The following is a 14,979-nucleotide window of genomic DNA, read 5'->3' on the forward strand; positions in this document are numbered from 1 at the left end:
AAATAACACATATGAAATCATGTAGTAACCCCAAAAAGTTTTGAACAAATCAAAATATATTTTTGATTCTTCAAAGTAGCCACCCTTTGCCTTGATGACAGCTTTGGACACTCTTGGCATTATCTTAACCAGCTTCACCTGGAATGCTTTTCCAACAGTCTTGAAGGAGTTCCCACATATGTGACCGACCGCCTTAATTCGGTCTTATGTAGCAAAATTTGACATTGTGTTTTTTACATATGATAAAAGCAGAGACACAGAGCTACAAAATGGTATATCATACACTGCATTTGAGGAACAATGGGAAAGTAATTCTGCTTTGAATGTTGACAAACTTATAACCTCACTTTTGAGAAAATGGCCTTTGAATGTTTTTGTACCTACTGGAGAGCTCTTCTTTGTCTACCCCCATTCAGCATCGTTCACACTCTCTTAAGCGTTAGCCCCCACCCAAACTCTGACCATTTTACTCGCCCTAGCAGAACTGGTTAGGATGTTCTCATGTTATCCAGAGCGATGATGACTGTAACTGTGCTGCTGGCAACAATTTAATTTTTTTTGTTTATTTGCCGACGTTTCCTAACACTGGCCATATTGAACGGGTATTGAGCGTTCTTAAATTCATCAGTTATTCTGCGCTCTGGCACACTCAGACGAGAGTGCTCTGGAATCGGAGTAGATGGCCAGACTGAATTTACGAACGCACCCAAAATGGTTACTTGTATAGTGTAGTCTTTTGTTAAGACATGTAGCTAGTTAGCTACATGTCTTATTAACAAAAGACTCCACTCATTGTTTAGCTAGCTAGCTAATCCCAACTCATGACGTTACCACCCTGCATGAATCTGCTGGTAGCTAACCAACCAGGTTCAATGTTAGCTAGCTAACATTAGGCTATAACTAGCCAAGCAAATGGCTCTGAGATACGAATAATAAGATCATACACGTAACATTGGCTAGCGAGCCAGCCAGCTAACGTTAGCTTGCTAACAGTACACTTTAACTTGAAATGAAACCACTTTCTTTCAAAATTAGAAACATGTAATATCTGAAAATGTAGCTAGCTGGACTATCTTACCCGTATACATCATGGATGGACGTAACTCCTGTCACGGATACCATGGGTGCCCTTACTTTAAATATGTAATCTTGAGACAGGTGTTTTTTCTCCATGTCCTTAGCTATCATACTCGAATTACACTGATTTCAAAACTTGGTCCTCCAGAAAGTGGACAACAACACTTGCAGTTTTAATACGCGATACATAAAAAAAAGCTGTGTTAGACAGGATTACCTACACATACTAACCAGCTCAAATAGACAGAAGCATGCTATATGTCAAACCAATCCAAACTCATCTCTCGGCATGTCCAGACCACTCATTATGTCAGCCAATCATTGCTAGCGGGAAGGTTGCTGTTTTTTTCTGTGGCTAAACCAACTAGGCTAGTAATTTAACCATTTGATGCATATTTACAGATGGCATACACGTTTGTTATTAAGGCACATGAAAGTACACTGTTTCTGCCTTGATAAAAAAATAAAAGTTTACGTTCAAACGGCTCTCCTGTGAAGTAGTAACCCTATTTTCCTGAAACGAGTCACATATGCTGAGCACTTATTGGCTGCTTTTACTTCACTCTGCGGTCCAACTCATCCCAAACCATCTCCATTGGGTTGAGGTCAGGAGATTGTGGAGGCCAGGTCATCTGATGCAGCACTCCATCACTCTCCTTCTTGGTCAAATAGCCCTTACACAGCCTGGAGGTGTGTTGGGTCATTGTCCTGTTGAAAAACAAATTATAGTCCCACTAAGCGCAAACCAGATGGGATGGCATGTCACGTCCTGACCATAGAAGAGCTCTTATTTTCTATGGTAGTGTAGGTCAAGGCGTGACTGGGGGGGTTTATCTAGTTTATTTAGATCTATGCTGTTTGGTTCTAGTTTCTTTTTCCTATGTTTTTTTTTTGTATGATTCCCAATTAGAGGCAGCTGGTCATCGTTGTCTCTAATTGGGGATCATATTTAAGTAGTTGTTTTTCCCACCTGTGTTTGTGGGAGATTATTTTGAGTTAGTGCATGTTGCACCTCTGTCGTCACGGTTTGTGTTTTGTTTATAGTTTATTGTTTGTCTTGCAAAGTTTCACATTAAAATAAATGATGTGGAACGATACTCACGCTGCGCCTTGGTCTCCTTCCTACGACGAACGTGACATGGCATATCGCTGCAGAATGCTGTGGTAGTCATGCTGCTTAAGTGTGCCTTGAATTCTAAATAAATCAGTGACAGTGTCACCAGCAAAGTACCCCCTCACCATCACACCACCTCCTCCATGCTTCACGGTGGGAACCACACATTCGGAAATCATCCATTCACCTACTCTGCATCTCACAAAGACACAGCGGTTGGAACCAAAAATCTCTAATTCGGACTCATCAGACCAAAGGACAGATTTCCACCATTCTAATGTCCATTGCTCATGTTTCTTGGCCCAAGCAAGTCTCTTCTTCTTATTGGTGTCCTTTTAATAGTGGTTTCTTTGCAGCAATTCGACCACGAAGGCCTGATTCACGCAGTCTCCTCTGAACAGTTGATGTTGATGTGTCTGTTACTTGAACTCTGTGAAGCATTTATTTGGGCTGCAATATCTGAGGCTGGTAACTCTAATGAACTTATCCTCTGCAGCAGAGGTAACTCTGGGTCTTCCTTTCCTGTGGCGGTCCTCATGAGAGCCAGTTTCATCATAGCGCTTGATGGGTTTTGCGACTGCACTTGAAGAAACTTTCAAAGTTCTTGAAATGTTCCGGATTGACTGACCTTCATGTCTTAAAGTAATGGTGGACTGTCATTTCTCTTTGCTTTTTTGATCTGTTCTTGCCATAATATGGACTTAGCCCTATGTGGTAAACTACCATCTTCTGTATATCACCCCTACTATGTCACAACACAACTGGGTGGCTACTTTGAAGAATCTGAAATATAAAATATATTTTGATTTGTTTAAAACTTTTTTTGCTTACAAAATGATTCCATATGTTTTATTCTATAGTTTTGATGTCTTCACTATTATTCTACAATGTTGAAAATAGTAAAAAATAAAATAAAATAAAAAAACCTTGAATGAGTAGGTGTGTCCAAACATTTGACTGGTGCTGTATTTATGTAAATGTTATCAGAAAAACTAACAAATGACTCAAATGAAACTTTATCACATAAAGGTACTAACGGCAGATATATAAACATCATTTAATACACTCAAAACAATAGAGCATTGACAGCTAAGTGTTGGTATTGAACATACTAATATCGGTATTTGACAAAGTACAGTGTGAAGGATAAGTATTACAGTAATGTGCATGATGTGGGTATTATCATGTATTTGTCATATCTAAAATGTATCCTTAAAGGAATATATACATTAAAAGGAATTTTGTATTACATTTTGTGTTTGAAATAAATCTCTGCTACTGATTACTAAATAATAAAAATGAACATACGGTAATGTCACAAAGATACCACATAAACGTGCTGTTCCAACGGCACACTTGAACAAGTACTATGTTACAAACTTAACAACAAAAATTGCAAGCTTCAGGTCTCTCTTGATGTGAATATATCGTCCCAGTGAGACTAACCTGGATATATAAAGTTGAAGTGAAAAAAAACAAAAAAAAGATGGCGAAGTCAGCTGCTAATGTTTCATCTCCCTTAGTCTCGCCTGTACCTTCTGTGGCTGGTCAAACTGCACCAGTCTGAGGATGTTCTGGTTGTCTATCACTCCCTGGATAAACTCCTCCTCTGTTAGCTTATCTGAAAGGACAGAATTAATAACAGATAAAATAATAGATACATTTACAATGCTCATTGCGCATGAGGTCAAAATGCATTCATCAAAATACAATATGTATATGATTCTCTTGAACTATTCTTTGAGTGGTTCTTAAACATGAAAACAAGGCTTACCATTTTCTTTCTTGCCGAAGAAGTCCCAGATTTTATCAGCTCTCTTCTCTGGTGTGTTCTCATCATCAGGAAGATTCTTCTGGTCCTCTTTGGAGATCATGTTGAATATCGACTATGAACAGAACCTTTCTTTCATCATTACAGAGATTTGAGCAGCACGCAAAACATGATGTTATCACATCTCATCTCTTACACCTATTTCATTACATCTATTTCACAATGACTCTACAACTGACCTCGACGATCTCCTTGATCTCCTTCTTGGTTATGCTTCCGTTGCGGTCGATGTCGTACAGGTTGAACGCCCACTCCAGTTTCTGTATGGTCCTCCCAGAGGAGGTCAAGTGCAGGGCCATGATGTACTCCTTAAAGTCCAGCATCCCATCACTGCAGGGTTCAATATCATTCAATTACGCTGTTTCTATATCCCACAAGTGCTAATTATGCAGAGCAGTGAAAACCAGCAGGCACGTTGTAATGATCATATAATCCATCCATCACCTGTTGGAATCGAAGCTCCTGAAGACGTGGCGTGCATAAGCCTTGGGGTCTGCGTCGGGGAAGAATTTGATGTAGATTGCCTCAAGCTGCTGCTTGCTGATTCGCCCACTAGGACACTCTTTCAGGAAGGTCTGGTACCTATAGAGGATGAAATAAAGATGGATCAAACAGTAGCTACGTCTCAAATGACACCCTTCTCTCTATAAAGTGTATTTATTTTGACCAGAATTGTAAGTTCTAAGTACCCGGTACATAGCTGCTCCTCGCTGTACTTGGTGTTCAGTTTCAGCTCCTCTAGGAGATCCTTGGACAGGGAGACACTTTTGCTGTTGCCCATCTCTCCTGTGTTTCGGGATCGTTGTCCTGTATTTTTCTCTCTATTTCTTCCCTCTGTCCGTTGCTCTATTTTGCTCGATCCCTCCTTTGTTCTTTATCAGTTTCTTTCTCTTCCACAGTCTCTTTTTTTTCTCTGCACTCTCATGTGAGGGGACCCACTCAATCCTGATGAACCTCTGCTCTGACCAGAAACAAACACTGGCCCTCTTGTTCTCTGCTATTTAAATGAAGAGAGATTGGTATTGGTCCAGACTGGGTGTAGGGGAGATTATAGTACACGCAGCTGGTGATTTTCTACATTGAAATGGATAGGGATTAAACAGCAGGGAACCTCATGGTCTAATACTGTTTGATTAGATTGGTATCAGTGTATAACCTGTTTTACACTGATACTCAGTGACAGGCAAAAACACATATGAACATGAGTCATCACTATCACATGCTGTGATTATTCATAATTATGACATTGAAATGTGTCATTTACTGAGGTAAAAAAAAAAGTTTTTATATATATTTATAAATATATGTATATATTGAACAAAAATATAAACGCAACATGCAACAATTTCAAAGATTTCAAATCAAATTTTATTTCTCACATACACATGGTTAGCAGATGTTAATGCCAGTGTAGCGAAATGCTTGTGATTCTAGTTCTGACCATGCAGTAATATCTAACAAGTAATCTAACCAAACAATTTCACAACAACTACCTTATACACACAAGAGTAAAGGAATGAATAAGAATATGTACGTATGAATGAGCGATGTCCGAACGGCATAGGCAAGATGCAGTAGATGGTATAGAGTACAGTATATACATATGAGATGAGTAATGTTGGGTATGTAAACTTTATATAAAGTGGCATTGTATAAAGTGGCTAGTGATACATTTATTACATCCATTTTTCATTATTAAAGTGGCTAGAGGTGAGTCGGTATGTTGGCAGCTGTACCAAATTGTGTTAGAAGTAGGTGAAGGAGTCAAGCACTCAGGACAGCAGAGATGTCCATGTAGCATCTTTAATAGGCAAGTCCACAACACAAAACGGTCAGGTACAAAACCAAAACAAGAAACCGCCCACAACACAAGAGAACACAGTACTCACGGAAGGAGGAAAACAACGCTCCTAAACTTATACACACTCAGTATAAACGTGAATAAACCTGAGGCACAACCTCAACGAGCAACATAACACGTATAATCCCACACAAACCTAAGCAGGCAACAGGGGTAATTATACACACAGAAATTAAACCAAATGAACACAGGTGTGAGAAAACCAAAGACAAAACAAACGGAAAATGAAAAATGGATCGGTGATGGCTAGTAGGCCGGCGACGCCGATCGCTGAGCACCGCCCGAACAGGGAGAGGAACCACCTTTGGTGGAAGTCGTGACAGCAGCAGCCACTCAATGTTAGTAATGGCTGTTTAAGAGTCTGATGGCCTTGAGATAGAAGCTGTTTTTCAGTCTCTCGGTCTCCCCTTTGATGCACTTGTACTGACCTCGCCTTCTGGACGATAGTGGGGTGAACAGGCAGTGGCTCGGGTGGTTGTTGTCCATGATGATCTTTTTGGTCTTCCTGTGACATCGGGTGGTGTAGGTGTCCTGGAGGACAGGTACTTTGCCCCCGGTGATGCGTTGTGCAGACCTCACTACCCTCTGGAGAGCCTTACGGTTGTGGGCGGAGCAGTTGCCGTACCAGGCGGTGATGCAGCCCGACAGGATGCTCTCGATTGTGCATCTGTAAAAGTTTGTGAGTGTTTTTGGTGACAAGACGAATTTCTTCAGCTTCCTGAGGTTGAAGAGGCGCTGCTGCTGCGCCTTCTTCACCATGCTGTCTGTGTGGGTGGACCATTTCAGTTTGTCCATTTACATTACATTACATTTACGTCATTTAGCAGACGCTCTTATGTGTACGCCGAGGAACTTAAAACTTTTCCCCTTCTCCACTACTGTCCCGTCGATGTGGATAGGGGGCTGCTCCCTCTGCTGTTTCCTGAAGTCTACGATCATCTCCTTTATTTTGTTGACATTGAGTGTGAGGTTATTTTCCTGACACCACACTCCGAGGGCCCTCACCTCCTCCATGTAGGCCGTCTCATCGTTGTTGGTAATCAAGCCTACCACTGTAGTGTCGTCTGCAAACTTATAGTTCATATAAGGAAATCAGTCAATTGAAATAAATTCATTAGGCCCTAATCTATGGATTTCACATGACTGGGAATACAGATATACATCTGTTGGTCACAGATACCTTAAAAAAAACGTTAGGGGCGTGGACCAGAAAACCAGTCAGTATCTGGTGTGACAACCATTTGCCTCATGCAGCGTGACAGATCTCATTCGCATAGAGTTGATCAGGCTGTTTATTGTGGCCTGTTTTCCCACTCCTCTTCAATGGCTGTGCAAAGGTGCTGGATATTGGTGGGAACTGGAACACGCTGTTGTACACGTCGATCCAGAGCATTCCAAACATGCTCAATGGGTGACGTGTCTGGTGAGTATGCAGGCAATGGAAGAAATGGGATATTTTCAGCTTTCAGGAATTGTGTACAGATCCTTGCGATGTGGGGACGTGGATTATCATGCTGAAACATGAGGTGATGGCGGCAGATGAATCGCACAACAATGGGCCCCAGGATCTTGTCACAGTATCTCTGTGCTTTCAAATTGCCATCAATAAAATCCAATTGTGTTCGTTGTCCATAGCTTATGCCTGAAAATAAGGGAGAGCCGCACACTCTAGGAGCTCAGATGCAAAAATGTAATATCCAACGTTTTGACAGCCAAGCTGTCTTCATCAGGGTATGATCACAAACACTACAAGATGACTCGTTCATATAGTGTCAAAAGACACACAGGTGTCTGTAATCATGGCCAAGTGTGGCCTAATATCATTGGTTAATTCTCAAATACAAAAAATGGCATACAAAGAACACCATACAAAAACAAATGGATAGCATACGATCATAGATTCATTTTAGACTACACAAGCTTACAAACAATTACAATGGCAAAGTCACAATAATCACAAGAATGGCTTAAGATCAAAGTCTATGTTGAGACCGAAGGGTGCAAGGGTCTTTAAGTTAAAGATCCAGACAGCCTCTCGTTTTAACAATAAATTATCAAGGTCACCCCCTCTCCTAGGGAGGGTGACATGTTCGATGCCAATATAACCCAGAGACGAAATCGAGTGGTTTGCTTCCAAAAAGTGGGCCGCAACTGGGTAAGTCAAGTTTTTGCACCCATAGCTTATGCCTGCCCATACCATAACCCCACCGCCACCGCCAACACTTTTCACAACGTTGATATCAGAAAACAGCTCGTCCACACGGCGCCACAAGGTGCACCACTTTAATGTTGAATCAGCTTCTTGATATGACACACCTATCAGTTGGATGGATTATCTTGGCAAAGGAGAAATGCTCACTAACAGGGACGTAAACAAATTTGTGCACAAAATTGGAGAGAAATAAGCTTTTTCTGCACATGGAATATTTCTGGGATCTTATATTTCAGCTCATGAAATATAGGACCAACACTTTACATGTTGCGTTTATATTTTTGTTCAGCACATTCGGAAAGTATTCAGACCCCTTCCCTTTTTCCACATTTCATCAATCTACACACAATACCCCATAATGACAAAACAGGTTTTTAGAAATGTTTGCTAATTTATTACAAATAAAAATCAGAAATACCTTATTTACAAAAGTATTCAGGCCCTTTGCTATGAGACTAGACATTTAGTTCAGATGCATCCTGTTTCCATTGATCATCCTTGAGATGTTTCTACAACTTGGAGTCCACCTGTAGTAAAATCAATTGATTGGACATGATTTGGAAAGGCACACACCTGTTTATATAAGGTCCCACAGTTGACAGTGCATGTCAGAGCAAAAACCAAGCCTTGAGGTTGAAGGAATTATCCGTAGAGCTCCGAGACAGGATTGTGTCGAGGCTCAGATCTGGGGAAGGGTACCAAAACATTTCTGCAGCATTGGAGGTCCCCAAGAACACAGTGGCCTCCATCACTCTTAAATGGAAGAAGTTTGGAACCACCAAGACTCTTCCTAGAGCTGGCCGGCCAAACTGAGTAATCGGGGGAGGTGACCAAGAACTTGATGGTGACTCTGACAGAGCTCCAGAGTTCCTCTGTGGAGATGGGAGAACCTTCCAGTAGGACAACTATCTCTGCAGCACTCCACCAATCAGGCATTTATGGTAGAGTGGACAGACGGAAGCCACTCCTCAGTAGAAGGCACATGGCAGCCCGCTTGGAGTTTGCCAAAGATTCTCTGGTCTGATGAAACCAAGATTGAACTCTTTGTCCTGAGTGCTAATTGTCACATCTGGAGGAAACCTGGCACCATCCCTACGGTAAAGCATGGTGGTGGAAGCCTTATGCTGTGGGGATGTTTTTCAGCGGCAGAGACTGGGAGTCTAGTCAGGATCAAGGGTAAGATGAACTGAGCAAAGTACAGAGAGATCCTTGATGAAAACCTGCTCCAGAACACTCAGGACCTCAGACTACGACAACTACCCTAAGCACACAGCCAAGACAACGCAGGAATGGCTTCAGAATAAGTCTGAGTGTACTTGATTGGCCCAGCCAGAGCCCGGACTTGAATCCGATCGAACATCTCTGGAGAGACTTGAAAATAGCTGTGCAACGACTCTCCCCATCCAATCTGACAGAGCTTGAGAGGATCTGCAGAGACGAATGGGAGGAACTCCCCAAATACAGCTGTGCCAAGCTTCATACCCAAGAAGACTCCAGGCTGTAATCGCAGCCAAAGGTGCTTCAATAAAGTACTGAGTAAAGGGTCTGAATACTTATGTAACTATTATATTTAAGTTGTTTATTTTCAATAAATTAGCAAACATTTCTAAAAACCTATTTTTGCTTTGTCATTATGGGGTATTGTGTGTAGATTGACGAGGAAAAAACTATTTAATCAATTTTAGAATAAGGCCGTAACGTAACAAAATGTGGAAAAAGTCAAGGGGTCTGAATACATTCTGAATGCACTGTACAGTATGTCATGGCATTTGTGCATAATTTACTTTGAAAATGTCCTCCCTTGATCGAAGCCGGCTTTCATTTGTTCCTTACTATATACTTTGAGGAAGGAGAATGACGTGCAGGTGCTGGCAGGGATTTGTAATCTTGCATGATGTCTACTTTGATGCTAATTAGCATTTTTGAAATTGAGAGTAAATAGAGCTGTCACGAATGTAGCCGTGTTGAATAGACCAAAACGCAGCCGGGATATGTATGCTCATCTTTAATTATATTTGAATAAAGTGAACACGGGAAAACAATAAACTGGAGCATTCCCGGTCCTCCCCAGCCTTCTTCCACGGGCCCTCTCCGGCCAGAATCTGTTCCCAAGTCCATCTCTCTCCATAGTCCATATACTCCACCTGCTGCTCCTTTCTCCGCTGCTTGGTCTCTTTATGGTGGGTTGTTCTGTCACGAATGTAGCCGTGTTGAATAGACCAAAACGCAGCCGGGATATGTATGCTCATCTTTAATTATATTTGAATAAAGTGAACACGGGAAAACAATAACGACTAGTAACAGTTTTACAGGCTATACAGACTTTAGCAGTGTAAAATAAACAACCCACAACCCCAGGAGAAAAACACACACCTAATATATGACTCCCAATTAGGAACAACGATATCCAGCTGTTCCTGATCGGGAGTCACACAGACTAACACAGAAACAGAACAACTAGAAACTACATACAACACACAACTTCTGCCACGTCCTGACCAAATACTAAACAACTACTCCCTCTGCTGGTCAGGAAGTGACAAGAGCTAAATATATAGATTTACATGGTTATCAAAATGTCATGCCAAGGTAAACCTACACAAAACACAGCCCTTATTTTAAGTGTTTCTAAAATCCCCTTTCAGAAAAATGTATGGTGTAAAAAAATGATTGGATATATTTCCCTGTTTGACCGCAAGGTATTATGGGTATTATGACATCTCCACTGTGGGACTCTAGTAATTGCATTTTTTGTTGTAGGCATTAAGTCCTGCCATGTTTCATTGGACAAAGTAGATAAATGCTGAAAATCAGGCCTGTGGAGAATGAATAGGCCTAGATTTTAAAGACGTATTGTCGGTATTGCAGATACCCTCCTTATTCTGGAGTAGTTTAAAAAATGTTTTTATTTCAAATTATTTCTAGTGTTTATTTGTTGTAGAGTGAGAATGAAAACATCTGTAGTGTCCAAACTATTATGACGTCACTGTAGAAAAGGGAAACTCTAATGAACATAATGGTGGTCTCTGTTCTGTTCTACAACCCCCACAAGTGTCATGGGACTAGACTGAAGGTAATTAGTACCGGTTTATAAAACAATTTTGGAAGTATGGAGGTAGTTTAGTGCCAACAAAAAAGGGGTAAAATATGTGTCAATTTTTTTTAAATATATTTTCTTAAAAATATATAGAAAAATGCATGTCAAAGATGTTATAAATTGATTTGCATTTTAATGAGGGAAATAAGTATTTGACCCCCTCTCAATCAGAAAGATTTCTGGCTCCCAGGTGTCTTTTATACAGGTAACGAGCTGAGATTAGGAGCACACTCTTAAAGGGAGTAAGCTCCATTTTGGTCTCATCTGACCACAACACTTTCACCAGTTGTCCTCTGAATCATTCAGATGTTCATTGGCAAACTTCTGACAGGTATGTATAAGTATTCTTGAGCAGGGGGACCTTGCGGGTGCTGCAGGATTTCAGTCCTTCACGGCGTAGTGTGTTACCAATTGTTTTCTTGGTGACTAAGAAAACAATTGGTAACACACTACGCCGTGAAGGACTGAAATCCTGCAGCACCCGCAAGGTCCCCCTGCTCAAGAATACTTATACATGCCCGTCAGAAGTTTGCCAATGAACATCTGAATGATTCAGAGGACAACTGGTGAAAGTGTTGTGGTCAGATGAGACCAAAATGGAGCTCTTTGGCATCAACTCAACTCGCCGTGTTTGGAGGAGGAGGAATGCTGCCTATGACCCCAAGAACACCATCTCCACCGTCAAACATGGAGTGGAAACATTATGCTTTGGGGGTGTTTTTCTGCTAAGGGGACAGGACAACTTCACCGCATCATTTGACGGGGCAATGTACTGTCAAATATTGGGTGAGAACCTCCTTCCCTCAGCCAGGGCATTGAAAATGGGTCGTGGATGGGTATTCCAGCATGACAATGACCCAAAACACACGGCCAAGGCAACAAAGGAGTGGCTCAAGAAGAAGCACATTAAGGTCCTGGAGTGGCCTAGCCAGTCTCCAGACCGTAATCCCATAGAAAATCTGTGGAGGGAGCTGAAGGTTCGAGTTGCCAAACGTCAGCCTCGAAACCTTAACGACTTGGAGAAGATCTGCAAAGAGGAGTGGGACAAAATCCCTCCTGAGATGTGTGCAAACCTGGTGGCCAACTACAAGAAACATCTGACCTCTGTGATTGCCAACAAGTGTTTTGCCACCAAGTACTAAGTCATGTTTTGCAGAGGGGTCAAATACTTATTTCCCTCATTAAAATGCAAATCAATCTATAACATTTTTGACATGCATTTTTCTGGATTTTTTTGTTGTTATTCTGTCTCTCACTGTTCATATAAACCTACCATTAAAATTACAGACTGATCATTTCTTTGTAAGTGGGCAAACGTACAAAATCAGCAGGGGATCAAATACTTTTTTCCCCCATTGTACGTCATCTCTGAGGTTGCACCAATCCTGACCTATCCTGAGATAGTATATAACCCAGAAGCTAACTCCACTCAGTGGGCTCTCCCTCCATCTCACCTGGGGGGAGGGGAATCTCACTTCATCTCACTTACGTGAATGGAGTGACAATCCTCCTTGTTATAACAAGTCTTTTAATGAAAGTAATACCTTGATTGATTATCAATTTTGCCTCTCCACATTATGGATTAAGGGTAGAATTCCACCACATGCTGCACAGCTATTTTCAGGTCTCTCCAGAGATGTTCGATTGGGTTCAAATCCGGGCTCTGGCTGGGCCACACAAGGACATGCAGACTTGTCGCAAAGCCACTCGTGGCTGTGTGCTTAGGATCGTTGTCCTGTTAGAAAGGGAACCATCGCACCAGTCTGAGGTCCTGTGCGCTCTGGAGCAGGTTTTCATCTAGGATCTCTCTGTACTTTGCTCAGTTTATGTTTGCCTCGATCCTCACTAGTCTCCCAGTCCCTGCCATGGAAAAATATCCACACAACATGATGCTGCACCACAATGCTTCACAGTAGAGATGGTGCCAGGTTTCCTCCAGATGTGACGCTTGGCATTCAAACAAGAGAATCTTGCTTCTCATGGTCTGAGAGTGTTTAGGTGCCTTTTGGAAAACTCCAAGCAGGCTGTCATGTGCCTTTTACTGAGGAGTGGCTTCTGTCTGGCTATTCTACCATAAAGGCCTGATTGGTGGAGTGTTGCAGAGATGGTTGTGCTTCTGGAAGGTTCTTCCATCTCCACAGAAGAACTCTAGAGCTCTGTCAGAGTGACCATCAGGTTCTTGGTCACCTCCCTGACCAAGGCCCTTTTCCCCCCATTGCTCAGTTTGGCCGGGCGGCCGGCTCAAGGAAGAGTCTCGCTGGTTCCAAACTTCTTCCATGTAAGAATGATGGAGGCCACTGTGTTCTTGGGACCCTTCAATGCTGCAGATTTTTTTTGGTAACCTTCCCCAGATCTGTGCCTCAACACAATCCTGTCTCTGAGCTCTACGGACAATTCCTTCGACCTCATGGCTTGGTTTTTGCTCTGACATGCACTGTCAACTGTGGGACCTTCTATAGACAGGTGTGTGCCTTTCCAAATTATGTCCAATCAATTTAATTTACCACAGGTGCACTTCAATCAAGTTGTAGAAACATCTCAAGGATGATCAATGGAAACAGGATGCACCTGAGCTCAATTTTGAGTCTCATAGCAAAGGGTCTGAATACTTTTGTAAATAAGGTATTTCTGTTTTTCATTTTTAATGCATTTGCACAAATTTCTAAAATCTTGTTTTTGCTTTGTCATTATCGGGTATTGTGTTTAGATTGCTGAGTAATATTTTGTATTCAATCCATTTTAGAACAAGGCTGTAATGTAACAACATTTGGAAAAAGTCAAGGGGTCTGAATACTTTCCGAAGGCACTCTATATGTGTGAATGGATACGACAGTGGATACTGTCTCCTTTGGATCAAAATGAAAGTAGGTAGTTACTGCAACACAACACTTAGCAGCAGTAAGAGATAATCTGCTGAGCAGACCCGCTCCTGTGTCTGAACATCTCTGACTAATCTCAAGGGAATTAACTCAGTAAAAGCATTGAGACGCCAGGGAGACGGTAAAAACTAGAACATCTCTGATTAAACCCATACGATTAAAAAGCTTTTTCCGTGCATTCATTGTTGTTGTACAAATTGTATAGTTGACTTTAAAACACAGCTTTGGCTTGTTCATTGATTATGCTTTATAAGGCAAATTGACGATTGTGGAATGAATAGATTTTCCTCTAACTATTTAGGCTTTGTTTTCGCCCAGGTGAGCACCAATGGTTTTGTCACTGTGTGCTGAGTAAAATAAGAAAAAAGAGGGAGTCTTAAATAATCCACAGCAAGCGCAGCATTTCATAACCTATATACCTCAGTGGCGTAACATCCACTGTGAGACGATTATTAGTTGCATTGTTTCCTCCTATTCATGTCTTATTGCTATGAAACAAGCCGATACAAGAAACAAAGTAGCGCATTGGATACGTCACGAGTCCAGAGTTTCAGTGTGTGCCACCGAAAACAACAATAGAATAGACAGCTTGGGATGCAGTGTTGCTTGCTTTCTAGAGACGGATGCAGAGGCTGCGAGAGCAAGGTGGACAGAAATCTGATATTATTTGGTTTCCAGTGAGTCGTTTCAGGATGAATCAAATTAAACCTGTGGCGTCGATCCACAAACCCTCCCTCTCTTCCAGGCCTGGATTTGACTTTTAGGATTTGACAGTGTAGCTGTAGACTGTGTTTTCCACTAGTGCCAGCTACTACAGCCTACTACAGAGTCATTTTCCTTCGGTTTCTATTTTCCACTTAAATTAACAAGGCTACTTTTCAATTCGCTAGTCAGTTGATGTCCTCTCC

General features: G+C 41.7%; 1 protein-coding gene across 1 annotated transcript; it reads right to left on the reverse strand.

Moving 5' to 3' along the window:
- Positions 1 to 3,191: 3,191 nt before the first annotated feature.
- On the reverse strand, positions 3,192 to 5,053 carry LOC115148472 (recoverin-like). Its single transcript, XM_029690388.1, has 5 exons — positions 4,712 to 5,053; positions 4,467 to 4,604; positions 4,202 to 4,352; positions 3,966 to 4,077; positions 3,192 to 3,812 (listed from the first exon to the last, which is right to left on the reverse strand). Exons 1-5 carry the CDS (start codon positions 4,801 to 4,803, stop codon positions 3,694 to 3,696), a joined length of 612 nt encoding a protein of 203 aa, XP_029546248.1. The 5' UTR covers positions 4,804 to 5,053; the 3' UTR covers positions 3,192 to 3,693.
- Positions 5,054 to 14,979: the final 9,926 nt, after the last annotated feature.

Source organism: Salmo trutta, chromosome 2 (genome assembly GCF_901001165.1).
Source record: "Salmo trutta chromosome 2, fSalTru1.1, whole genome shotgun sequence".
Lineage (NCBI taxonomy): Eukaryota > Metazoa > Chordata > Actinopteri > Salmoniformes > Salmonidae > Salmo > Salmo trutta.